This window comes from Eschrichtius robustus, chromosome 19 (genome assembly GCF_028021215.1).
Source record: "Eschrichtius robustus isolate mEscRob2 chromosome 19, mEscRob2.pri, whole genome shotgun sequence".
Lineage (NCBI taxonomy): Eukaryota > Metazoa > Chordata > Mammalia > Artiodactyla > Eschrichtiidae > Eschrichtius > Eschrichtius robustus.
This window is the reverse complement of record NC_090842.1, coordinates 55,784,794-55,812,430: the sequence shown is the minus strand read 5'-3', so window position 1 is coordinate 55,812,430 and position 27,637 is coordinate 55,784,794. Positions and strand designations below refer to the sequence as shown.

The following is a 27,637-nucleotide window of genomic DNA, read 5'->3' as shown; positions in this document are numbered from 1 at the left end:
CTTTGGTAGAGTTTAAATTAGCAGTCCCACAAATAAAGAAAGCACATACTGAAATTTATTTTAAAAGGGAAGGCCGTTTTTATTAAACTTGTACATTTTACTTTCCTCCTTTCAGAATCCTAATTAAAAAAACTTATGTTTCTCCTTACTTTAAAAAAAAAAAAAAAACAGGAAAAAAAGCAAAGGAAACTATTAAAACATTACTTTTGTGATGGGAAAGGAGGCAATAGGATTCAACATAAGCTAAGAAAACTACACCTGGAGCAAAGAAATAAATCGAAGAGGAACCGACTCCGACCTAGGGCTAGACCATCTGCAACGTGCACAGCCCTTCATTAAGAGAATTTCCAAAGCAAACCCATCCCGGGAGACCAGGGAGCAGCCCTCTTACCTTCTGGATTAACAAACAGGCCAAAAGCCCTAATGATCGCGCAAATACAAACAAATCACTCTATTTGAAAAAGCACACACGCGTTCGACACTTGTCTCTCCTCCCTTCGCAGATTCTCTTCATTAACAGGGGGTTGAGGAGGGCAGCCCCTTGGCGACCGTGCATTCACAGGACGTAAGCGTTCTTTACCAGGTGCTCCTTGTCGTCCCCAGAGCTCCAGACAGTACGGAGGGTGCGCTCCTGGTTCCTCCGCGCCACCCTGATCAGGCAGACCACGGAGGCTCCCAGCAAGAGGAACAGGACCATCACGAACAGCCCTGCCAGGACCACCACTGTGGATGAGAGAGAGGCCTCAGAACCAGCAGGACGAGGCGGGCCATAGCCAGAGTGTCCACGTGGGCTCGGGAGGAGGACCAGCAGCCCTTGGGCCAGACGTCCCCCCACCCCAACCCAGAAGGCTCTGGAGAACTGACACTGCTTGACAGGAAGTCCTCAAGGAGAGTCCCTACAGTCTTGAGAAGTAGGTTCCTGAAAAAAGGAGGTGCTATGCTATGTGCACATAGACAGAGTGGCTACTTGCGTTCCTCCTTTTTGAACAAAAAATCCCCACTTCAACTCTGCACTACCCTGCCACCTCTCTGGGGCAATCTGTACAGGAAAAGCACACATCTCTGGTGTGTGTGTGCAAACACACACCCCCTCCCCCAACCAGCCAGAGAAAGATGTGGCCCTGCAGGTGGCTGGGGTGGCTGCCTGTGGAATGAGGGAAGGGCAGAGGCATGGGTATATCTGGAGCAGGGCCGGGAGGGGACCCTCATGCTCCTAACTGCCCAGGTAAATTTAATAGTGGTTGCCCCACTGCAGTCTCTCTGGTCAGTTAAGATGCTTTTTCTTCAGGTGGGGCTCCACCTAAGGAATGTGGCCTCCTGTGGCAGCTACCCGGCTCCCTCTCCCCACTTGGCTGCAGAATTGGACAGGGTCAATTCACTCTCCATCTCCAACCCTCCAGATCCCTATGCCTGGCAAACCAGGTTCCAGCTTCATTTCTCTTCTAAAGCAGAGCAGACACACAGGCCAGGCCCGGACTCCTTAACAGGGAAACAGGTGGAAAGAGGCCAAACCAGTGTGGCAGGTCTTCTGTGCAAACACTACCATCCATGATTCAGGCTCAGAATCAGAAACAAAAGCTAGAGGAGGCCTAGCCTCCTTGTCAGACCAGACTGCTTGGGGACAACAGCACTGGCTGGGGCCATGCTCCACCCACACATGGCAAGGGCTTTCCATCCTCCTCTGTTATCACCCATGACCAACTCTGTACACCCCATGGCAGTAAAGTTCCCCCGCAAACCTGGAGTTAGTCCCAGGCCTGCGTGCAGCAGATCCCACACACCTAAAACAGTAGGATGTGTCCCCCAGTCACCCCCGGGCTGCCTAGGCAGAGACGGCCTCACTCCTAACCCGTTTATGTACACTGTACAATGGGACAAACATCCACCACATGTTCCAAGCTGCCTGGCCATTCTCGTGCAGAAACATGACTTTCTAACAAAACGATGTTTACAGTGAAGGATGATGTGTCCGAGACAACATGAGCCTGCAAAAAACACAGCCGAGCTTAGTCAAGGCAGGCAGGTGGAGGGGGGCAAGAGGCCGTTTACCTTTAGTGCGGGGCAGGGCAGGATACAACTGCTTGCCTGGAAGAAAACACACAACCCTGAGGTCAGCTTTCAGCCCTCCTCCCCTCACAGCTGCAGCCACCTGAGGATTCCCCTCAGCCCTGGGCCTTCACGCTCCTTCTGAAAGACTTCTTCCAGCTCTTCTGAGGGTTCTGAGACCTTGCCACCCCAGTAGGGACCTAGGACACATGTGCCCAATAGCTGGGGCCAAAGCCCACCCCTTCCCCACCAGGGAGCCAGAGAAGACTAAGGGCAGAGTCCAAATGACAGCATTTCCAAGGCCTTCATTTCAGGGATGAGGAAAGGGACTGGTGTCCTCTCAGGAGGGTTCATCTGCCCATGGTAGTTTCTTGGATTTAGGAGTCAGGCAGACTCACCGGAGCAGCGCTGCATGCACTCCTCCTTGGAGAGGTAGCTGTTTTTATTGCCCCGGCATCCGCCGTAGATGAAGTTATCACAAGAGTTCTTCTCGGCATTAAAGTACCAGCGTGGGAAGGATGCGCGGCAAGGCCCAGTGATGGCCTTGGCAGTGCAGTGTTCTGGGAGTGAGACAGCCCAAGGCATACAAATTAGCAGGGCCCAGGAGAGGTGAATGGAGCTAGAATGCTCCCAAGCAGTCATATGGCTGCCAGCCAATGGGGAAAACATCTCTCTGTTAAAAGAAACTTGGCCATTACAGACGTGGCCATTCTGGACCACATTTTCAGATATCTTTCTCTTTATGGCCAGACTACACTGTCATGGAGGTTATTCTATGTCAGTCACTGTTGTAGGCTCTACATGTGTTAACTCGGTCTCTGAACCTTCAGAGAGGTCTGAACTAGGCCCCTCATTTCATAGTCAGGGACTCTGAGGCAGAGCTACAGTATCCCGCCCACAGCGCGCAGCTGGTGGGAGGCAGAGCCTGCACGCCACGCTGCCTCTCAAGCAAAGCTTCCCAAGGGCGTGCTGTGGCACATCCTGCCTCCTGCTGCCCCAGGGCATCCTCATGAGTCCTAACACCTGGGAAAGGTCGGGAAGCCCTGCTCTACAATACCCTTAATGGAAATCCTCAAGTGTGTCTCAATTCCCAATTAAGTAAGAAAACATGTTTTTTAAAAGTTATACCTTCATAGTTGAAAATATCACTGGACAGGTCATCAGAATCCTGCCTTCTGGGAACTGAAACACAAACATCCATGTCAGGGAGGCTGGAATGGACACAGGACACGTCGCCTAGCTGGGGATGAGTCTAAAAGGGCCCACTGAGGGAGCGTAGACACTCTGGCACCCGGAAGGGAGTGGAGTCCCCCTCTGTGGGCAGCTTTGCTCCATCACCTCCCAGTCCTAATGGGCTCTACGGCACACACAGAATGAACGCTGGGTGGGGAAGCCTGCCTGTCACCTCAGGGGTTACTATGGAAACTAATCCCAGCCACAGTTTCTGGGGTGATGAAGAAGACCAGAGGTGTCCACTCTCTGACACAGGGAGGAGGGTCCCTTATTCTCTTGGGGGAACTTTCTTCTGAAACAGGACAGAAACCAGAGTTATGGTGCCAGTGCCCCATGGCTCTGGATGACCTTGCAGAGGCCAGCTTGGGAATAAGCAATGAACCCAGGCAAAGCAATGGTCAGGACAGTCACAGGATTCCTAGCCTCGCAGAACTGGAAAGTGACTTTAACCTAACTCTCAGCATTCTGCAAATTGGTCAACCACTGAACTAATAAATGCTCACTCTCATGTGGGTGCTGATGTCAGAGTCAAAGGACCAGAATCAAGACTGCAACCAGTGCGTGGCCAGTGGCTGACAGGGGGCCATCCTCAAATGGGGTAGGGGCGGACTCCCTCCCTCCACAGCAGGTCTCGCCCAGCAGAACCCACTGCCTGGGGACTGGCCTTTGGGGAAGCTGGACTGGACTTACTAGTGCCTCTGAACCACTCACCCCCGGCTCCTGATGCAGAGTCCTTTAAGCATAAAGGAGGAATGGGGCAGCTGCTGTCAGCACTACGAAGCAAGCTAACACAAAGCTCGAGATCAAGGACTGCAGTGGGAATGGAGGCGGGGGTGGCAGAAGACAGAGGACTCTTAGCACAGGGAGGGAGACGGACAGCAAGGACGACCAGGAGCAAAGGAGATACAGCAAGCAAGGAGGTGCGCTAGGGCAGTGAAGACAGCACGAAGGCTGAGGCCAGGGGACTTGAAGCCAGCCCAAAGCGGGGGAAGGGGCCTGAGCCACATGCAGCAGTAGCCACAATCCCTTATCCCCCGGGAGGAAGCTGAGGTCAGCCGGGAAGCACTGGAGAATCCCTCAGCCCTCTTGTCTGCTGAACTCCCCAGCGGAAGGATGCTGGCCAGGAGCCAGAAGCTGGCAGCCCAGGCAGAGCCCCTGTTCGCCAGTTCTGAGTAAACAGAACCAGGAGGTGGAAGCCCTTGTACGATGCCCAGATTACAAACGTCCTTTCACATTAGCCATCTGGATGGCCCTCATTCCATCCTGGGCCTTTTTAAGAACCTACCACTTGGGACAGAGGAATCTGCTCCATTCCCGGCCAGATCATCGATGGTAGTTACTACAAGAGGACAAGTAAACAGCACAGTGAGAAAGGGTACCTCCAAGACTGCCTGGTGAAACAAAACCAGCTGTGTCCCTGAGGAGGCCTGGGCCTGTGTGCCTCTCACGGCGACTCCCATTTCTCCTTTATGTGGGCCCTTCAGTGCACATGCTGGACCACAAACCTGCCACAACTTGGAAAATAAGGAACCAAGACTGCCCTTGTGGGTTAAATTTTGAGATCAACCAGCCGGGAATCGGAGAAAAGACGTGTGAAATGGCATTATAAAAAGACAGAATGGCTTCCAGGGCCAAATAACCTGTTGAACTGTATTAACTCACCCAATGAATCAAAAAAGTGAAGGGCGTGGGACTTCCCTGGTGGCGCAGCGGATAAGGCTATGCGCTCCCCAGTGGTTAAGAACCCGCCTGCCAATGCAGGGGACCCAGGTTCGAGCCCTGGTCCGGGAAGATCCCACATGCCACGGAGCAACTAAGCCCGTGCACCACAATTACTAAGCCTGCACTCTAGAGCCCGTGAGCCGCAACTACTGAGCCCGCGTGCCACAACTACTGAAGCCCGTGTGCCTAGAGCCTGTGCTCCGCAACAAAGAGAAGCCACCTCAGTGAGAAGCCCGCGCACTGCAATGAAGAGTAGCCCCCGCTCGACACGACTAGAGAAAGCCCGTGCAGCAATGAAGACCCAATGCAGCCAAAAATAAATAAATAAGTAAATAAATAAATTTATTAAAAAAAAAAGATGCAGGTGTGTTTAAAAAAAAAAAAAAAAGACTATGTGCTCCCAATGCAGGGGGCCTGGGTTCAATCCCTGGTCAGGGAACTAGATCCCACATGCAGGCCGCAACTAAGAATTCGCAGGCCGCAACTAAGAGTTCGCAGGCCACAACTAAGGAGCCCGCGTGCCGCAACTAAGAAGCCCACCTGCCGCAACTAAGAAGCCTGCCTGTTGCAGCTAAGGAGCCCACGTGCCGCAACGAAGACCCGGCACAACCAAATAAATAAATAAACAAATATTAAAAAAAAAGTGAAGGGTGTGCTCAGCACTGTGAATGTACTTCATGCTACTAAACTGTGCACTTAAAAATGGTTAAATGCTAAATTTTACGTTATGTATATTTTATCTTGCACACACACAAAGCTAAGAGGGTGGGTGGAAGTGCAAAAAAGGGAGTGCAGGCAGGGTCCAGGAGGGAGGAACCCTCCCTTGTGGAGAGGCGTGGGGCTGGCCTAACCTGATGCCATTGCACATTACCATCACAAACCAGCTCCCCCAGTTCCGCCTCTCCCCTCATCAAGCAATGTTCTGGGAACTTCGCTGAGAGGTTTGCCTACACAGACTAAGGGTTCAGGCACAGGGACAGAAGTGTCTGGTCCCTTTGGTGGTTCTGGTTCTCATTATAATTAATTAATTAATTAATAAACTGGCATTCTCATTATCATTTGGCTCCCCACAGAGCTTGCCTGCCTGGGAGAAAATATGCTGGCAAAGAGAACGCCTCAGGAGCTGTGCAGTGCAGCCACGCTCGGGTGCCAGCAAATGAGCTTTCCGGGACCTCAAGGCTGGGGCCAGACTCTGGCTTGACCTCTAGGAAGATAGCTGTCTGCCTTCTCCCAGCAAAACACTAAACCCTGTGGCTCCTTGCAGAGACATCCCGCCTTAATGCCCACTGTCCACTGCTTGTGTTCTTAAAACTTAACTTTCCCCCTGAGAAACCAAGGAGTAACCAGAACGGCGTGTACATTTGCTACTGTCAACTCTTGACTGGAAAAGGACAGAAAATGTAGCAAAAAACATTTCCCCTTAATTCCTTCCCTGACACTGGATCACAGCTGATGGCGGAAAACCACATAAAATAAATGGTATTTTTCTCCATCACCATCTGGTAAGGTTGCCAGTTGCCCCCCCATCCCAGCCCCCAAAATGAGGAACTCATCTGTTGGAATCCAAGGATTCTTTCTAGTCAATGAAAAGTTCAACCGGAAAGGCAAAAGTCACCATTAAAAGATGAGACCAAAGTACCTGGTCCTGCTCTAGCAAATCAAATGAATTGGCATTAAGCCAAGGTGGACTTAAAATAATCCAAAAATAATACCAGCCACCTCAGCTCTCCATACACTTGTTGAGTGCCTGCCGGGCACTGGGCACACAAAGATCAATGAAATGTTCCTCAAGGCACTCAGTCACTGCTGGGCTTGTGTGTCTGCGCATTATGTTCTAAACCTCAGTTCACAGCCAAGACCACTGTTGTCTTCCTCTCTTTACACACAACTTTAATAAACTTATCTGATTTCTGAATGCAGAGTTCAAAGCCAAGAGAGATTACAGCCAGTGCGGTGAGCACTGAGGGCACCAGCACATTCTGACACAGAATCATAATGCAGAGTCCACACATTGACACCAAGCTGTCAGGAAAGGATGCAAGAAGTCCCGTAACAATGTTAAGGAAATCGCCAATGAAAATCTTTGACAGTTTGGCTGGCCCAGTCCTCGGGTCTCTGGAACACCTAGGAAGGATCAGGCTCCAGAGGGCCAATATCGCACTGCCGTCAGGTCTCAAGGAGTCCCTCGAGGCTCCGTTCAGAGCCAGTGCACACTGTTGTGGGGCTTTAGGTTTTTATTTACACTGGGAGGCTCTCAGGGTCAACATTATCTTGATTCCACAGAATCCCTCACGAAGGCTGAGAGAAGGATGGATTCCAGAAGTATGTTCTAGTTTTAACTTGATTCATAACTTGGCTGGCTGGGTGAGCTCCTCAAGTCATTTGTCCCAAAGGTAAAAATAACCCAAATGCCCAGGAAGCAAGGGGGGCAGCCCGCCTGAGTAGACCTGGAGGACTCTGCCCGTACCAGGCCTGGCGTGGGACCTGCTCTCAGTAGTGGGAGAAGGGAAGTTGAGGAGAAGACGCTGTCATGTCACCCCTCCCCTGGCTTCAGTCTGCGGCCTACTCTCCCCTTTCTGGGAAGAGGAGGGAGGGTACCACTGTGAAACCACCGTGTGGGCGACCTTCACACTGTGCCTGTTTCTTCTGCTTTTAAAAACGTCTCCCAGTTTCAGCAGTGAAGAACTAGCAAAGAGCAAGAGGCAGCTACGTCCCAATTAATAAAGTGTCTCTAGATAATAAAACTTCCCCAACAGCACTGTCTTACCTGTGACACCAGCACACTTTGCAAGACACTCCTCCTTGGTCATGTAATTATTGTCATTCCCTCCACAGCCTCCATACACAAACTGCTGGCAGGATCCATCAGTGACATTGTACCACCACCTAGGGATGGAGGCCCGGCATTTTCCCGCACTCTTCGAAACGCGGCAAAAATCTAAAACACAACCAACCAGAGACCAGTTAGCTTGGCAGGGCAATTCTTGCAAGACAGAACATGCACAGACCTGTAGGAGAAGGCCCACAGCTTTCCAGAGCCCCAAGAGGAGAAGCAGAGCCTTAAGTTTCAGCACAGTTACTCTGTGAGCTGTTTCTGAAGTGTCGCCATCAGGCCTACCTAGTGATTCCTTCTTTGTATAGGAAGGCATCATCTAACGACAAAGACACCAACCCACCAGACTGAACTGAATTTCAGTTGCGTGTTGATTTTGTCCCTTCCCCCATTATCAAACACACACACATCCAGTATAGAAAGAGGACTTTCAAAGGCAAAAAGCCAGACTGCAGGATCCTTCTGGATATGTGCCCGTCTCACTGGGCCAAGGGGAGCCTAGCACTGAAAGACCAGAGCTGGGACTTCCCTGGTGGCGCAGTGGTTAAGGATCTACCTGCCAATGCAGGGGACATGGGTTCGAGCCCTGGTCTGGGAAGATCCCACATGCCACGGAGCAACTAAGCCTGTGCACCACAACTACTGAGCCTGCGCTCTAGAGCCCACGTGCCACAACTACTGAGCCCACATGCCACAACTACTGAAGCCCACACGCCTAGAGCCCGTGCTCCACAACAAAGAGAAGCCAGCACAATGAGAAGCCCGTGCACCACAACAAAGAGTAGCCCCCGCTCGCTGCAACTGGAGAAAGCCTGCACACACCAACGAAGACCCAAAGCAGCCAAAAATTAATCAATTAATTAATTTAAAAAAAAAAAAAAAAAAAAAGAAAGCAAGCCCAGAGCTGGCAACGCACGGTCAGGAAGGAAATGCACGGCCTGGTGCTCTTAGCACCCCACAGAAGGGCCTTTCCTAACTTTTCCTGTCTACTCTCTGCCAGGATAGGCCACTTCATAGTCAAATTACCACAAGAGCCTCAGAAAGAAGCTCCCTAATGTTAGTTCCCCCAACTGCCAACCTTCCAGAGACAACTCAGGTCACTCCTCTGCTTCAGCGCTTATGATGGCTCCCCCCATCTGAGCGCACCAAGATGGGCCTGGGTTACAAGGTGTCCTAAAATCTGGCCCCACTCTAGTACAAGGAAAACAGAACAATGTTATAATTGCAGCCAGATACATCTGCCTGCAGAAGGCCTAGAAATCTGCTCTCTCTTAAAAAGGGACAGATAAACAAGTGCTGGAGGTATCACCTGCACTAGAATGAGACTTTCTCCTGGAGGAATCAGGAGGATTGAAAGCAACTTGGAAAGGGAGTAACCTGACCATGTGATTCAATGTGTGCTCTGCACCACCATATCACCACCCCCCCACCCCCCGGGATCACGAGTCCACATCACCTCTCCCTACACCCTGGCCTCCTACATCTCTGCCTTCTGGCATAAGGGCATTCCACCCTGCCCTGGGCCTAGCACAGGGTGCTTCATAAACATCTCAAATAAAAACATCCCAGGGCCCAAAACTTGGTTATATGCTGTCATTTACTCCTCCCTAGTTGTTTTCATGTTTGCTAGGTTTACCTCACCAACTAGGGGATGCCTTTCGAAAGCACAGAGGGCAGGATTTGTGCTTCTCTTGCGTCTCCCAAAATACATCACAACGATGGGCAAGAAACCAAATGTTCCACAAAACATCTATCTATGGACAAAAAAGGTTGGTACTATGCAAAACAAACACCCCAAGAAACTCACAAGTACACCAATAAATCACAGCTAACTAGTACAGCAGAAAAAGCATACTCTGAAGTAAAAAAAAATGCTCTGTTAATCTGCAAGCAACCATCAATGAAATCACCAGTTAGAAAGTACCTTATCTGGGGACCTCCCTGGTGGCGCAGTGGATAAGACTCCGCGCTCCCAATGCAGGGGGCCCGGATTCGACTAGATCCCACATGCATGCCTCAACTAAGAGTTTGCATGCCACAACTAAGGAGCCCACCTGCCGCAACTAAGGAGTCCGTGAGCCTCAACTAAGACCCAGCGCAAAAAAAAAAAAAAAAAAAAAAGTACCTTATCTGGATACTTCATATGAACGGAATCATACGATATGTTCAGAAAAGGCAAATCAATAGAGACAGGAAGTAGATTAGTGTTTGCCTGGTGTTGGGGGTGTGGAGCAGAGACTGACTGCAAATGGGCACAGGGATGGATCTTTTGGGGCTGATGGAAATGTTCTGAAATTGGATTGGGGGGTTGGTTGTACAACTCTGTAAATGTACCAAAAGTCATTGGGTTGTATACTTAAAACAAGTGATTTTATGGTATGTAAATACTTTACTAAATCAGTTTTTTAAAAAAAAATAGGCCCAGGCACCTTCTGTCCATATAACACATCAACCAGAACCAGCTGGGTGTGCACCTGGAACAGGTACTTTTGACAATGTGCAAAGGTCACAAAACAAACGCAGTCGACAAGGCCCAGGGAAGACACGGAAGGAGAAGAGTTCTTTGGTATATATTTCTGCCCAATCCACACGGCTATCAAATGCCAGAGGCAGCACTGCTAAAAACAAGACAAGATGGAGAGGACCCACACAGGATCCACTTATGATCCAAAACTGAAAACAACATCAAGGCGGGAGCACCCCACTGCTGCCGAGGTTTGGCAACAGCCTATCCGATGCCCTGCCAAGCTGAGAGCCCTGGGGATCATCGACTGCTTTGTGTCCTTGCTTCCTGAGCAGCTTCAGGTACAATCTTTTAAACAAAAACCCTGAGGGAGGAATTGTACACTTTAAATGGGTCAAATGTACGGAATGTGAATTATGTCTCAACTGAAACAAACACCTGAGGGGCCAAACAAAGCTCAAGCCAGCCAGGTGGGAACTGGCAGACACCACAGCAGAGAATGCAGCAGGGCGAACACAGTATAAAGGGTGAGAATTTGGTGGCTTTTCATAAGCAAGGGTGCCAGATACATTCTGTGCAGGTATAGAAGCCTGAGGGTGCATAAAGAGGAAGAGGGAAAAGCTTATCTAGGGATGGAGGGCAGTTACCTTGGTGAAGTAAACACTGCCCAGAATCTGGCCCTCATCTCTGTAGGCTCAGACAGGCACTCTTAGTGCCCCAGAGCTGATGAGGCACAGGGATGCTGATCTTGCTAACAAAGCGCACAGGAGGATACTGAGAAAATAACTGTCCAGCGGGGTGGATGCGTACCAACATACCACCTCGGATAGCAAGCTGAAATGGAGCAGGTGACTTGGAGTCACAGTAAAGAAGTTTTCCTTAGGATTCCTGTGAACTTACTCTCTACTGGGATCTATCAGGCAGACTAGAGGCTTGCAGCAGACAGCTCGGGAAGCGCTTAGGTCAAGACAGCACAGTCAAGGTCTGCCTCTCGAACACTTACTTTTCTTACTTCTCACCACTGAGCCCCTGGCGTCCCTTCCTGACTGGACCGTTCTTTCTGTAGATGTGATGGTTCCTTCATTACAAATTTTGCAGGCCTGAGAGGCTATTCTGTCTCAGACGGCTGCTCGTATCTGCTGTCAATGATCACACATTGATCTCATAGTTTAAGTTTCAGAAGCAGCCTTATTTTCAGGTTCCTTGGGTGGGGTAGGACAGGATGGGGGTGACTTCATTTTTGTCCCAGGAGAATTTAGAAATGTCTCTTTATTAGGAGAGAACCTGGACTAAAAACACAGTATATCTGAAGAGACAGAATGCTGACAATTGTTGAAGCTGAGTGATGGTCTATGGGCACTCATAAAACTGTTTTCACTCCTTTGTGTACATTTGAAAATTCCTATAATAAAAAGAGAAAAAAGCTAATCTCTTTTTTTTGTTTTTATTTTTTTTTAATTGGGGTAAAAGCTCTTTTTAAAATAAATTTGATTAGAGTAAAAGAGCTCTAAGGAGCAGATTAGTTGGCCAAAGCTAGGTTCAATTAAGATGAAATTTAACCACACACTTACTGTGTCAAGACAGAGTCCCTTCTCTGAGTATGGAGGCTCCTTGTCAAATGGAGAAAAGTCTCATTTTGTCACATGCTTTTACTAACTAAACTGCTTTTAAGCTTCCATCATATACATTTTTACTCTCTAGGCTTAAGGAAGTAATCTCATGAAAAAAGGATTTTGCTTTTGTCTGCTTGCTCGGTTCGTTTCAAAGGAGAGAATGTTCCTTTAGGAAACACAGGCCACATGTTCTTCACCTCACTCCAAATAACATCAGTGCATTTTCTCTTTTGTTGTTCTCCAAAAAGCTTGTACAAAAAGCCAGAAATACTTTACTATGTAAGATGGCTTCCATGACTTATCACCTTCCTTAAAAAAAACTTCAAAAAAGTCAAAATACTATACTTTGGTAGACCCAGCTTAAAATCAAAATGAACCAAAATGCAGAGCATGACTTATTTCTTGACACCCCGTTTCACTGCCTTCACTAAGCTTGATGCCAGGCACATTCTATGCACGATTTCTAATAGTCACAATAAAACTGTGACTCATGCAGTAACACCCCCACCCCTGCCCTTTACAAAGCAGAACACTGAGGCTTTGGGTAGGTTAAGCTAAGCAAGCAGCAGAGCTGGATATGAATTCAAATTGGTCTGATCAGAGAGCACAGGCACAAACAAAACGACCCCTCGGATGGAAAGAAAGAAAAAAAACACTATAGTGACAGGCAGTGGGAAAAACATGAAACTGAAGTTGCCTAAAAGCCAAAACATTCCTCAAGGCTTCATCACAACTGGAGGGCTCACCAAGGCCAGGCCCTCTGCTAGGCCTGTTTATGGTGACACTCAATGACAGGGTCATAGATAGCACCATACCAAAGAACTGGCCAAGGCTGAGGGGGACTCGGTTGGACAATTTTCAGTAAGTTATTCCTTAATAAATAACTGTTCTTATTAAGAGATGACAAAATGATATACTGGTCTCAGAATAGTTTTGGATAACAATCATGAAAAATATGTTTCAAGTTCTATTTCTGTGCTCACAAATGCTAGTGCAAAATTAAATACGTTCTGTAAGTTTTCAAAACAGAATAAGAAAAACAGGGAAAAGCTGAAGGACACCAAATTTGGATACACTTGCTTCAGAATATGGAAAAATGGAATTCCTGCCTTTAGGAAACAGTAACATTCTCTTGGAAAAGTATTAAAAATGGTTAAAATCACACATTATCTGACATATGAACCTAAATTACAAAACCCTGGCAGGCATTTTGAACATTGGCTATTACAAAATTGCCAAACAGACTGGTCTTTGTCATAGAAAACAGGTTTCTCTGGTTCTGAGGTCGCTTGAGCTTTTTTTTTTTAATTTTTATTTATTTTTGGCTGCGTTGGGTCTTCATTGCTGCGTGCAGGCTTTCTCTAGTTGCGGCGAGCAGGGACTACTCTTCGTTGCAGTGTACGCGCTTCTCATCGCGGTGGCTTCTCTTGTTGCGGAGCACGGGCTCTAAGGTGCGCGGGCTTCAGTAGCTGTGGCTCGCGGGCTCTAGAGCGCAGGTTCAGTAGTTGTGGTGCACAGGCTTAGTTGCTCCGGAGCTTGTGGGATCTTCCTGGACCAGGGATCAAACCCGTGTCCCATGCATTGGCTGGGGGATTCTTAACCACCGCTCCACCATGGAAGTCCCTTGATAAACTTTTTACTCCCATGGGTGCTATAAACTGAAGAACACCAACTTCTTGCCTCACTGTATACGAATAAGAAAGCCCTGGATCACCTCACAAGCTTGGAGCCACTCATGAAATGGTCCTTCTCCTCCCCCCATCTGTTTTCTCTAGAGCGAAGGTCAGTAAACTTTTTTTATCATGGGCCAAATAGTAAATACAGGCAGAATAGTGTGAAATCATGCAGAGCAATGGGAACAATTATGATTGTTCCGTAACCTTTAAAACGAAAAACTGTGGGCTATAAATGTATAGAATAATTAAAAAAATAAAATAAAATGAATATTTATTTAGTACTCTGTAAGTCAAAACATTAGAAACTTGAGAATTGGGGCTTCCTTGGTGGCACAGCGGTTAAGAATCCGCCTGCCAATGCAGGGGACACGGGTTCGATCCCTGGTCCGGGAAGATCCCACATGCCGCAGAGCAACTGTGCGCCACAACTACTGAAGCCTGCACACCTAGAGCCCATGCTCCACAACAAGAGAAGCCACCGCAATGAGAAGCCCGCGCACTGCAACAAAGAGTAGCCCCCGCTCACCGCAACTAGAGAAAAGCCCGCACACAGCAACAGAGACCCAAACACAGCCAAAAATAAATAAGTTTATTAAAAAAAAAAAAAGAAACTTGAGAATCGAAGTGTTCAATCTTCTCTGTAAATAAATAAGTCACCAAGAGTAGTCTGAACAGTGCTTGTGAAGGTCTTTACTCATATAACTCATGATAGAGAGCAAGCATCTTCTCAGTTCACCTTAGGGAAGTGTCACACCTCTTTCTTGGTTTGGATCAGTTTCCAACATTTTATCCTTTGCGCTTTCAATGACACAAAATTGCTGAGAGTTGCTTGACTTTTTGTGGAAGTTTCTGCCAGCATTACTTCCACTGGATCATCCTTTTTTTGTCACAACTACTTTCCTCATTTCTGTCGATAAGCTCCTCTGGCTGCATATCCGGTCTCAAATGGCAAGCAGTGTCAACATTCCCACAGTTAACTCATTCTCCTATCACTCCATTTATGTTCAATTGGAATTTCACTTCCAGCGTTATCACTTTTTCTCTTTGCTACACTTTGGTGTTTTTTTGGCCAACTTCCTCTAGTGATTAACCATTTTTGTAAACTGTCATGTATACTGGGAAACAAGGCAGCAACACAACTACATGCTTTGCTGTGTATGAACTGAGTAACAGACATGCAGTGACCAATCACTATGCATATGTGTAATTTACACCATGATTTGTGACTGAAGAGCTAGCTAGTAGCTGAAACTTGTTCTGTACCCAAGTACTCACAGTTAATATATTGTAGTAACTGAAATCTGTGCATGTTGAAAACTGTGCAAAGCAAGGACTGCCTTTCTTTCAAGCTTCATGGACCTAGCCTAACTATTCAACTCTGTCATGGTAGCATGAAAGCAGCCTAAGGCAATATGTAAATGAACGACCATGGTTGTCATTCCAATAAAAATTTATTTCATGTAATTTTTAATCTTTAAAATATTCTTTTGATTTTTTTCAACTATTAAAAAAATGCAAAAGCCATACTTAGCGTGTAGGCCATATGTAGGCAGTGACTACGAGCTGCAGTTTGCCAATCACTTCTTTAGAGAGTGTTGCTAAAAACACCCTGCTCAGATTTTCCACACCCCTCACCCCCTGTCATGTCACAGAACTCAGCACGTCCTACAGGTGTGGTCAGATGCTATCACATAGACTCCTAGGGCTCACATTTCTATGACAACACTGACCACACCTTCCTCAGGTTAATCCTTTGCCAAAAATGCTGCAGCACACCCTTCCATCACTAAAAACAGCTCTACTCTTTTCATTAAAGCCACTTAGAATTCTAAGGATAATGGCCAAAGGGAAATGATTTGCTACAATAATCCTCAGACATCTGAAAATACTATTTTATACAAAAAAATAGGAGAGAATACAGTTCACTCCTCAGTATCAAAAAGCAAACAAGGAAGAATCAATTAATTCAAGAGTTTCAAAGAACAGGGGCAACTATTACCACATCCACAAAGGGCTTGGTGCGCACAGACCTACAACAGCTGAAAATTCACCACCAGAACACCCTGTTCGTGCTAGTGAAATAACTTGTGAGACATCCGCATAATCGAATACTCAGAGCTGTTTAAAATAGACAACTACGTATGTGCTGGTATAGAAAAGTGCCTGAGAGAAAAAAAGCAAAAGAATGGTTTACATGTTATGATTCCTTTTTAAATTTTTAATTTAGATATGAATCTACCTTTAGGGAAAGAGACTAAAGGAAGGAGAAGCTTTTCCAGTTTTTCTTTTCCATCTGTATCTTTTAGTACAATTTGAGTATTCTAATTTTGTGAATGCATTACTTTTATTTTCTTTAAGGGTTTTATCTAGAGAGTGGATTATAGTCATCCCTTTTGTTTGCTTAAATTTTTCAGTGAAATTTTTCATGGTAAATAAAACTGAATGTACTAAATTCCCTAGTATCTTGAACAGTAGTAAGCAACAAGTGTTTGGTGAATAGCTAATATATGTAAATAGGGCGATCATATAATTTATCCTCCAGATCAAGACACTTTTCAGAGTGAAAAGGGGTATTCTTAATAGTTACCGTGGGAAACACAGTGGCATAAATTGGAACCCTCCAAGGTAAATTGAGCTGAGTAGCCATCCTACATAGAAGGCACCCACTGGGAATGTAGTCGTTGATCTCCAGGGGTTTACAATTAAGTTAGAGCCACAAGACTGGCTTGGATAGAAAGAGAAGAAAATCACACAAGGTAAAATATTACAATCACACCCTACATTCAAAGGGCTTGTAAGCCACACAAGGTACAAAGGAAATGAGCAAAGGCTCTGGTATAGGGAAGTGACACAATAAGGAAGAGTCACTCGGCAAAAGTGTGTAGGACACATGAGAGGACAGGGCCTGCAGGAAGCTGTTCTGGTAAAGGACCTGTGTGTGCAGGAATTCCTGGTTGCCTCTTACTAGCCCACTGTTTTGGGGTGGGGGCGGGAGGCAGCTTTCCTAACCTCCCTGCACACCCATTTCCTCATTCATAATAAGGGAACAATAATACATGCAACAAAAATGTATAAACCTCTCAGTAAAGCTGGAAAATGTATAAACCCAGTATTCTTCAATTCGGCAGGCCCCATATTCTCTGATTTAGGCCTGGCTAATAAACAAAAAGTGCAGATTTTAGAGGCTTAGAGTATCTAAATCAGACTCTTGGGAGGCTTAGAAAGATAAGGCAAAGCTCTGATTATAGACCTATCATATCTGTGACATAATTAGAAATATGTATTTGGTCTCTCCCCGCCTGCCCTTCCTGATACAGAGCTCCTAAAACCCTTGTAATTTCCTGAGAGCTGGAGCATGTTCTATTCCAATATTTGGTCTTTGACCCATGTTTCTGACACAAGAACTAAAACCCTGGCAATCTCTGGAGTAATACGATTGCCTTTTTGTATGCCAATGAGATGATAGTGGCTGGGGGAGCCCTAGAAAGCTTCAGGATGGGGGCTGGGGGAATTCCCTGGCGGTCCAGCTGTTAGGACTCCTCGCTTTAACTGCAGAGGGCCCGGGTTCAATCCCTGGTTGGGGAACTAAGATCCCGCAAGTCTTGTGGCATGGCCAAAAAAAAAAAAAAAGGATGGGGGCTGGTTGCCAGAAAAACCAAGGCAAGATTAAAGGGTTGGAACTTTCAGCCCCACCCCTTATTCTCCTGGGAGGGGAGAGGGGTGGAATATTGAGTTAATAATCAATCATGCCTATGTGATGAAGCTTCCATAAAATACCCCAACCGAAGGGGTTAGGAGAGCTTCTGGGTTGGTGAACACATCTACATGCCAAGAGGGTGGCTCACCCCAAACTCCACAAGGACAGAAGCTGCTACACTGAGGACCCTTCCAGACCTCTGTCTTCATTTAGCTGTTCATTTGTATCCTTTATAATAAACTGGTAAACGTGTTACCCTGAGTTCTGTGAGCCACTCTAGCAAATTGGATCCGAGGGGGTCATGGCAACCCTTGATTTATAGCAGGTTGGTGAAAATGACAGGGGACAACCTCAGACTTTGACTGGCATTTGAAGGGGGGAGAGGGAGTCTTGTGAGACTGAGCCCTTATCCTACAGGATCTGTGCTCACTCCCTGCGGTTTCAGAATTGAGTTAAATTGCCAAACACCCAATCCGTGTCTGCTGAGAACTGCTTGATGTGGAAAAACCCACACATCTTGTATCAGAAATATTCTCTGTAGTAAACAGGAGAGTTTCCTCTTTAAAATTCCTTCAGGTTACGGTGAAAGCTGAGAATGTTAGCAAGAGAACTAACTTGAGGACATTATAAATACAACTCAGCCCAAGTTGAAGTGAAGGCCCCTCTGTGTGATTTGTACCCATTCTGGATCTACTTAGTATAAAAATGTTTTTTGACAAGTCTGCTAGCAGTAAGTCCCATTTTGTGACACCTAGACTTTTGTTTCCTGCTGTGGAATGCACCATTTATTAATCTTGAGGCTATCTTGACCATGGCCTGTCTGGGAAAGGGCATTTGTTCAATGTAATTTGAATTCACTGGTGAGTAATAAAGTGGGGACATTCAGCTGGCTTTCCCTCCATAGGTCCCATTGAGTTAAATTCTGTGGACTTGCAGATGCATTTCTTAAAAACAATTCAAACGGAAGGGACTTCTTTGACACAGGGACCAATCATTAAGAGTGTTGTGAAAATTAAAGGTATTTTTCACTCCATTATAAGAGCTTAAAACATTTGGCACAAAGCTTTGAATAAGTAGTAGATATTATATTTTTATGAAGACCAGACTACTGTAGGAACAGTGGGAATGAAGATAAAGAGAAGGATGACACATTTCACTAGTAAGTCCAACTGAATGTGGTGACTGACAGGATAGAGGGGATATGGAAAACCAAAGTACAAACTCAAGTCAGTGAGTTGATCAAACCAACTCAACCATCACTCCTTCCCTTTGTTTTTCTGCTGTGCAACCACCTGCCATGCCTGAAGACACAAAATTTCTTACCTTCACCTACAGTAAGACAATGGCAGACTATCACACAGATCAAAGTCCTGCAACACTACAGTATCGGGAGATTAAGAGGTCGGAGACAAGAAAATAAGAAAAATTATGCCTTGGTTACCCATCTGGACTTCAAGTTATCTTTTCACCAAGGAATGAGAGAATATTAAAGTTCTGTGTGAGTGAAGTGGTACTGAATACCAGGGAGGCAGATATTCAAGGCTGCTTTAATTCTACTGTGCCAAATTCCAAAGTTGACATTTATTTTACAATCAGTCTTATTTCAAGGTGATCTATAAATCCAGCTATTTTGGTTAGTTGGATAGGTTCTACATACGTGAGGGCTTCTGTTTCTAGTACAGAAAGCTACTAACTACCCATGTCCTCTAGGTTCTGGTGCCTGGAAGTTGTCATTATTAGGATAAGTAATTCAGAAACTTTAAAATAACCCCTAGGTATTTATGAGGAAAGAACATTTACAATGACAAATCCAACTTAAATTATAAGGCTCATAAAATCTTGTTGTTTTAGATATATAATCTTGGCATTTTAGATATAAAATATTTAGATATGAAGGTTTACATTCCATAAACTATTAGCACAATGCAAACCACCACTCCTACCCACTGTCACCTCATACTCATCACTCAAGCAGGACTATAAATTCTACCCTTACCTAAATTCATAACTAGAATCACAGTGCTCCATCTGAATAATTTGTAAGGAAGGGCTTCCCTGGTGGTGCAGTGGTTAGGAATCCGCTTGCCAGCGCAGGGGACACGGGTTCAAGCCCTGGTCCGGGAAGATCCCACATGCCGCGGAGCAACTAAGCCCGTGAGCCACAACTACTGAGCCTGCGCTCTAGAGCCTGTGAGGTACACCTACTGAGCCCACGTGCCACAACTACCGAAGCCCGTGTGCCTAGAGCCGGTGCTCTGCAACAAGAGAAGCCACCGCAATGAGAAGCCCGCCCACCGCAACTAGAGAAAGCCCGCAGGCAGCAACAGAGACCCAATGCAGCCAAAATAACCCCACAAATTTTAGAAAAAGGTCCTAAATGTTAAAAAAAAAAAAAAAAAAAAAAAATTGTAAGGAAACAGTAGTTTCAAAGTCTTTCATGGAATTGTCTGTTAATTCACATTCAGGGGTTCTTAATCTTTTTTGAAACATGGACCATTTTCAGAAACTGATTACAGCTAATGGACCCTCTACCTAGAGCAATGTTTCTCAACCATTTTTTTCCATTATCACCCCACCCCAGGAGCCTTTGTAGACGTGTTTTTCCTAAGCACCACACTAAATTTCAATACCACAGACATATATCTATCTATGTAGCCCTTTGAAAGATCAAAAACTATTATAATATCTAATATTATTTCACCCCCACCCCCACCCCGAACATGCCCTAGACTCTAAATGACTGACCCTGGAATAAACACGGACAAAGTACCACATATGAACTCAGGAACTTCAGACTACGGGGCTTCTGAGGCCAGGGACCCAGGACCCCATTGGTGAGATCCATCTCAAACACTTGCCCTCATTTCTAAAATGGCTTTCCAATAATGAAAAATGCGCTTCAAATAAACTTCAAAGTAACTAACTCCAAAGTTCACGGGCCTCAGCATCCAAATTCCAGCACTCCTTCATAAGTTTTCAAAAAGGTCTTGTCAGAAACAAGTGAAATGACATTTGTGACCAGGATCACACAAGGACATCCATAATCCATACACTAATGCTTCTGGGGTCATTTGCAAATTCCTCATTAGTCATGTGACCAATGGGCCACCAAGGCCTCCTGGGGTTAAGTCATTTCAGTGTGACCCCTTCAGGGTTCTCTCCTGCCTCACATGAATCACAAGCTACCTCATCCCTTATTTGGCCTGTCAGTCTCAGGACATGGCAAACAGGGGTTTGGCTGCCTGGCCTACTACCTGAAGACAAGCCTGAATGTTGCAAATGACTCTGGGGATAGGTAAAATGAGAAACAGGTTGGGGGCTGGCTTTCTCTATTACAGGCTGACTTCTCAAATACTGACCAGGGCAAAGGAATGTTTCTGGTGGCAAGGGTCCACTTTCCCTCAGTGGACCTAAAGGCAAGCCCCTCAATGTTCTTTAGGTATAGCCTCAAAGCCATTTGAGCCTCAAAGGCCATGTTTTTAGTACTAAGCACACCAAACCTTTACCTTACTTTTTTCTTTTTTTTTTAATTGAAGTATAGTTGATCTACAATGTTTCAGGTATACAGCAAAGTGATTCAGTTTTATATATATACATTCTTTTTCAGATTCTTGTCCATTATAGGTTATTACAAGATATTGAATATAGTTCCCTGTGATATACGGTAGGTCCTTGTTGTTTATTTTATATATAGTAGTGTGTATCTGTTAATCCCAAATTCCTAATTTATCCCTCCCCCCACCTTACTTTTCTTTATAGTACTCATCACCAAATTATCTATTCATTGTTCATTTATTTATTGTATTTTCTTCTCATCACAATGTAACTGCCATGGATTGGGGCGGGAGGGTGTCATCTGTTTCATTCAGTGCTTTGTTTCCAGGGCCTAAAACTGTGCCTGGCACTTGGCAGGTGTTCAATAAATATGTGCTGAATAAATATTTCAAACTGTCCTGGAACTAAACTGTCTTGCCTGCAAATTAAACAAGTGCCTCTTCCGTGAAGGACAAGAATACTACAAGATGCTACTTTGGAGAACTCCCAGCTGATCACCAACACCAGCTGCACTTTCCCTCTTATCTGTCATCTTCTCTTTGACTACTCAGTTTACAACTATCCATGGGGGTGAGGAGAAGAAAAAGGAGTGGTGACTAATAACATGCTTCTTGGAGATTTACTGGAAAGTTCACTCTTTCAGTCAAAGTTCTGGGGAAACTAATTAATCGAAGAGGTTGATGCACATGGAAGGTCACTTCAAAGTGTGGTGGAGGCTCTCACATGAATGCTGCCGCACTTGTCTCCAGTGGAAATTCCCAAGAACAATCAACAAAGGGCTATGAGTGAAGGAACCATTAACACAAGTTCCGATGCCCAAGGAACCATTAACACGAGTTCTGATGCATAAGTTATTGGCAGCAGGAACTACACTTAACTGACCACTCCTAAAAGGAATTTTTGAGGTTCTGTTCTGAAAAGGAATATATTATCTGCCCTTGTATTGATCAAAATTATATATTTGGGGGCACTCCAAATACCAGGACTTATCACCCGAGAAGAGATTAAAAAATCAGGCACATTTGTGGCCACCTGATAAGGGGTGTTCCCTAACAACAGTAACACACATACACACACTCACTGCACTGTACAATTTATAAGTAGCTATTATGTTTTATCTACCTTTGTTTCCTAAATGGGGCATACTCTTAACATGGGAGTCACAACTCTAATGCTTAGAAGATACAGAGGGCAGGCCAAGTGAATAAATACAGGCTGAGAAAGACAGTCTTCTTTGTCCTTCCCAAAAGAAGTACCTGGCACCACCCCACGGGTGTTATGTGGGAACACTGGACTGGCACCGCCAGATCTTCATATTTTTCAGGCAAAGCCAAAAATAAAAATATTTCAAAAAAAACTCTCAATCCTAGAAACTGTACAAGTCACATAAAGCCTGTTTGAAGCCTGCTGGGAACAGCCAGTTTATAATCTCTACGTGCTTCCATGCAGACTGGCACTCTCCCTGAATGCTATGAACACCCGAACACCCACAGAAGTATCAGCTTTCCCCCACCTCCATCTGCAAAGGTCTGGAGTCAGGACACTTCGCCAAGCCTCCAAATGTCCATTATATCCCACACCCTTTCCTATCTGCCCTCCACCACCCAGTGCCTCACCAACATTGTCAGTCTCGAGACCACATGACTCTCCTATCACTTGCTTATCACCACCTCAGCCCCAGACTCGAGTGACCCTTCATCACCATACATCCTGTTTCGTCAGCATCTCCCTTCCCCCAACTCCTGGAGTCTCTGATACTCATGGCCTATCTTAAGCAAAATCTCTCATTTCTTCAATCTCTTCTCTGAACATTCTTGTCACTTTCTTACTCTAACTGAACCCAGCTCTCCCCTGAAGATATAGCTTCTCTTGTGCCCTTCCAGTGGGCACTGCTTCTACACCATTCTCCCTCCACCCTCAACACCCAGTTATGAATCTCATCATCAGAGTAAATCGTATCCCACCCTGTGGGTCATTTGCTGATCCAGGTCACTACTCCTCACTTCTCCATGATTTTAGCTCCTGGCACACTGTCACTCCCGCTGCTGCTCCTATCATCATTCTTGGTGATTTCCATATCCAGATAGGCGATCCTCCAACCATCCTGGCCTCTAGGTTCCTAGACCTCCTCTCCTCCAGTGATCTTGCCCTCCCTGCAGCCGCTCCCTCCCATGGTCACACCTAGACCTTGTCTCAATAATTGCAGCCTCTTCAGAACCTCAGTTTCATGCATGTCCCTCATTGCCCATTGTATCCTAGCTTCCTAGTTCAGTCTCTTCAAAATCTCAACTCCAACAATCCACTGGCCCTACCACCTTTCCACTACCCCTCAGCCCCCTCATGTCTTCACACAGATCATTATGATCACCCCCTTACACACATTCACTACACACTTCCCCCCTCCACCATACTCATCTGGAGGTACCTGTGCAGCTGTGTGTGGCTGGAGAAACACCTCACTCTTAATGGATGACCTTGCTTCCTGAGAAAAATCAAAGCAATCAGAAGGGGTGGAGGGATAAAAACTACCTCCTGCCTCAAATTAAGCTGTTGAAACCTTTCATACAAATAGAACTTCAGATAAGCAAGGGCATTAGTTCACCCAGCCAGATAGGAGTACTTCTGAAAGGTCAGTAGGTCCAGCCAGCTGCAACAGCTGGGGAAGCCACTGGGAACAAACAGAAAAGCCCTCTGCAGCCCGACCTGGCCTTGTCAATTACTATTGTGTGACCTTAGGCAAGATGTGTAACAGGTTGTTTCAAGGATTAAGTAATGCACAAGAGCTCAAAGTAAGCAATAGATGTTAGCCCCAAACTCAGTTTTGATAAAATCCCAGGCCAGGTAACTGGAAGGTATATCCTAACATAATTAATTCCTCTAAAAGAGTCCAGAAGGGCTGACAAATTCTAGTTCAGGCCACAAGAATGATCAACACCTGCATTCCTAATTCCCTGGAGCTGGGTCTCTCCCCACTGGCTCTTATCACAACTCCCCACCCCCCAACTCAATTCTTCCTCTCTGCCTCAGGCATAGGGAAATTAACAGTCTTCAGAAGCCACCATAGGCGATGACTTGGTGCACATACATCCTGCTTGCTTTCTTTCCATCCAAAATGCTGGCCTATAAAGCTACCTGGCTGCTGCCTATTTTCCCCACTTGGCATCCTCCTCCAATCCCCCACCTCCCCCGCCCAACACACTCCTGCTCTAGTCACGCTGTCATCTCTTTTCCTCCAATACCACCAAGCTTGCTCCAGCCTCAAGGCCTTTGTACTCTACTACTTCCGGTTGGACCCCGAAGCCTCTGTGTCGCTGCCACTTGCTCATTCTTCATGTTAGACCTCAGCCGTCACTGTCCTCAGAGACCTCCTCTGACAACCTGAGCTAAAGTGGCCCCCATCATCTTACATCATCCCTGGTTGTCTACTTCACCCCGTTCCATTACGTCTTAGTAATTTAATACTGTGGTGAGTGCTCTTTATTTGAACGTTTACTCCCTGTCTCTGTCTATCCCACTAGAATATAAGCTCCCTCAGTGCAGGGACCTGGCTTGTCTGAGTCACAACTGTTACCAGTGCTGCCAGCACTGCCCCTGACACATAACAGGGGCTCAATAAATTTCGCTGAACCAACGAATTTTTCTTTCAAGAGATCTATTTTCAAAGCCTCCTTGTGGCTGTCTGAAGCAGTAAGGTTAGACCAACACTTGTTCAAAAAGACCTTTCAGGCCAAACTTCCATAGAGTTTAGAGGTTTAAACTGAGCCTTACCCTCCACCAACCTCTAAGGACCAGGCCAAGGAATCCAAGCCCAGCTTCTCAATGCCAATATTCTTCTTATACCAAGAGGCTCCCCCCCGTGCACCCTGACGAAGTATTTTCCCCCCAACACTTTTGCTTTTCTTTTCCTTCCTTTGGATATCATTGAGAAACACCCTTCTTCTTGGAGGCGTTCTACTGCAACTGAACCAGAAAGGTTTCTCAGGAGGCTGCTGTCCAATATCCAAAAAGGTGGGGGTGAGGGCTTCTTTCCTGAGGCTAAAACGGCCACCAGGTCACCGAGTCCAAGCCCCACCCGCTGCGGCTGGCCTCCCTGGGCTTTCTTGGAACTTGTCTCTGCCAGGAAGAGGCTGGTCTTCTGTTCGGCCCCTCACCTCCTTCCTGCCACAGGAAGGGCCACTGCCACTCTTCTCGGTCAACAGCGCTAGTCTCCTCCCTCATTCACAGGAAACTTTTCCCAGCCCGGGCTCCTCCGTCCGTCCTCACTCCCAAGGGCTCCCAAACCTCTTTTCCAAGGTTCAGTCTAGCTACACACCCTGAGCTTCACCAAGTCGCCCCCAACTTCCTCCCCCCGCCAATTCTCCCCGCTCAGACCCTGCCCAGGGCCTCCTCAGACCCCCACTTACGCCCTCGACCCTGCCCCTAACGCCCCGCCTTCGGCCTCTCGGCCCTCCACAGCTCCCAGGAGACCCGCCCGTGCCCTCACCGTGGACGCCACGTTCTCCGTCGGCCGCCTCAGCCCCGGAGAGGAGCAGCGATGCCAGCAGGGCGAGGAGCGCCCAGTACTGCCTCAGCCCACACAGCTGCGCCATGACGGGCTCCACCAGGTCGCCCAGGCGAGGCCTAGAGCTGCCCGCCGTTGGGGTCTCGCGATCAGGTGCGGGAAGACCCTTGCCGCGCACGCGCGCTGGAGCGCGTCGCGTTCAGGTGCGGGTCCGCGAGGTGCGCGCCTCCCCTCGCCACACAGGAAGTCTCCGGGAAGCACTTTTCTCGGTCCTTTGGTGTGCGGACACTCTGCCTCCTGCGCCCACGATGCTTTAGTTCGCTCCTCGCTTGCCCCGGACTCCCCCGACCCTTCAGAACCCCGCCACACCCCCCAGCCGCTCCGTGGGTGCCAGAAGTAATGGCGGCTTCCTCGAAGCTGCTACCGAAGGTGGAAGGCCAGGGAAGGGGCGGGGCGCACCTGGCGAGGCGGGATGCGTTAGAGCGCAGGCGCAGGGAGCAGGCACCTGAGCGGCCGTCCTCCTCCCTGGGCGCACCTGGGCCAGCCCCTGGCCTTGGGGTAAAGGGGCGGGACTTGCGTTTGCTCCGCCCCGGTGGGACCTAGCCTAGGGGCCGGCGCTCGCAGGTGGAACCTCGGGGCTCCGGCTGCCCTTGCGCGTGGGCTTGTTGACCACGTCCGAGCACCTTCGCTCTTGGATTGCGCCTCTGGGTGGGAGGAGAGGTCGCAGACTTGCTCATACTGGAAACCTGTGGTTTTTGCCCATCTTGCTTCAGCCTTCCGTTGAGGGCGAGGGGTTTATTCTTCCTAAATTCCAGAGTTCACTGAGCGCCTACCCAGAGGTGACCACGCCAGAGTGGTCCCTGCATCACCAGACAGGAACAGCCCAGCACAGTGATGACAGAAGCATAGGGCAGAGTGATTATGGATGAGACGGCGCAAGCACAGGCTGAGTGATCAGGGGCTGCGTGGTGGAAGACCTGGGAGCCCAGACAAGTTCCCTATTCAGCCTGAGAGAGGGCCAGGGAGGGCTCCCAGAGGAGGTGATAGACCCATGAATGAACAAGAGCCCCAGACCCTGCCTCCACAGTTCCTAGTACTTAGATGAAGACAGATAATTGACCAGAGAAGGATAGGTGTCAGGGCTGTGATGGGGAAGCACAGGCAGAGTAATCAGACCTGAAAGGAGGAAAACCCAGAGGAGGCATCCGACCAGCTTCCGGGCCAGGGAGGGCTTCCTGGAAGAGGGATATATGAGCTGAATCTCGAAAAGAGGATGGAGTAGGGCAGGCATAGGAGTAGCCAACAGGATAATTAAAATAAGTATATTATTATTTATAACACCTAACAGTGCTATGAAGGAGATGAATTAAGGGCTGGGATTAACAGAGAACAGGTGGTGAAGGGGGTGGTTTTGATATGAACCCTGAAGGATAAGAAGGGCTGATGAACAAACACATTCTAAGCAAACAGCAAATGCAAAAGTCCTGAAGCAAGAAAGACTTCAGTGTGTTACAGGAGCCAGGGCCACGCCCACTACTTGGCCTCCCTGCAGACATAATAATATGTGAAGAGCCTTAACTGGGTTATCAAAGTGGTGTTTACCTTAAACAATTAAGATTTTATGCCTGCCATCTTCTTTTATCTTGCAGTGAGGACCTACCAAGTTTATGATTAACCTCTTTATCCAAAATTTTATTCCATTTCATGTCCTGCCCCTGTGCCCCTCAGGATTGAGGAGTATCAAAGAAAAGGGGGATTGAAACCAAGCAGGACCCTGTGAGGCCCTCCCAGGTACAAAAGTCCTCTGTTTCTTGTTTGTAGAAAAAGGCTTTGGTCTCTTAGGCCTTCCTTGAGTTCCAAAGATCAGACTCAACAGTTACTAGTTAGGGAAGTAAAGGAACGCAGAAACAAAGGAAACGGGCAAGAAACAATAGTTCAGCGATAAAACAGAGTCAGTTCCTCCTCAAGGGATATACATAACAATCTGACACATATCTTTAAGTTTTGTTTGCAGAAACTAAGACCCCCACCCAGGTGGAGGATGGTGACTAAATGGTGACCACAAGCATCTAGACCCCAGACTGGTTGGAACCAGAAGGTTGATGATTAAGATTCCCAAAACATCACCCTGTTACCTCACCACCAACCAATCAGAAGAAAGTCCACGAGCTACAACCCTCACCCCAAATGTTGCTTTTAAAACCCCTTTCCTGAAAGCGATCGGGGAGATCCCATCTTTTGAGCACGAGCTGCCCCTTCTCCTTGTTTGGCATCCTGCAAATAAATGCTGTACTTTC

At 47.0% G+C, this 27,637-nt stretch overlaps 1 protein-coding gene across 2 annotated transcripts; it reads right to left on the bottom strand.

Annotated features, from left to right (window-relative positions):
* Positions 1-78: 78 nt before the first annotated feature.
* Positions 79-25,678, bottom strand: SPINT2 (serine peptidase inhibitor, Kunitz type 2). 2 transcript variants are annotated; one of them, XM_068527617.1, is made up of 7 exons: positions 25,323-25,678; positions 7,769-7,939; positions 4,565-4,618; positions 3,175-3,228; positions 2,445-2,606; positions 2,050-2,085; positions 79-723 (listed from the first exon to the last, which is right to left on the bottom strand). In XM_068527617.1, the coding sequence occupies exons 1-7, from the start codon at positions 25,426-25,428 to the stop codon at positions 557-559; spliced, it is 750 nt and encodes a 249-aa protein (XP_068383718.1). In that variant the 5' UTR covers positions 25,429-25,678; the 3' UTR covers positions 79-556. The 2 variants fall into 2 exon arrangements, with proteins under 2 accessions (XP_068383718.1, XP_068383719.1); XM_068527618.1 differs by lacking the exon at positions 4,565-4,618.
* Between the last annotated feature and the right edge of the window lie 1,959 nt (positions 25,679-27,637).

Excerpts from the sequence above, each read along its gene's own strand:
- SPINT2 (XM_068527617.1), bottom strand. The coding sequence starts at position 25,428 with ATGGCGCAGCTGTGTGGGCTGAGGCAGTACTGGGCGCTCCTCGCCCTG. Across the intron at positions 7,940-25,322 it reads CGGAGAACGTGGCGTCCACG|ATTTTTGCCGCGTTTCGAAG; the intron begins GTGAGGGCACGG and ends GTTGTGTTTTAG. Across the intron at positions 2,607-3,174 it reads TGATATTTTCAACTATGAAG|AACACTGCACTGCCAAGGCC; the intron begins GTATAACTTTTA and ends TCTCACTCCCAG.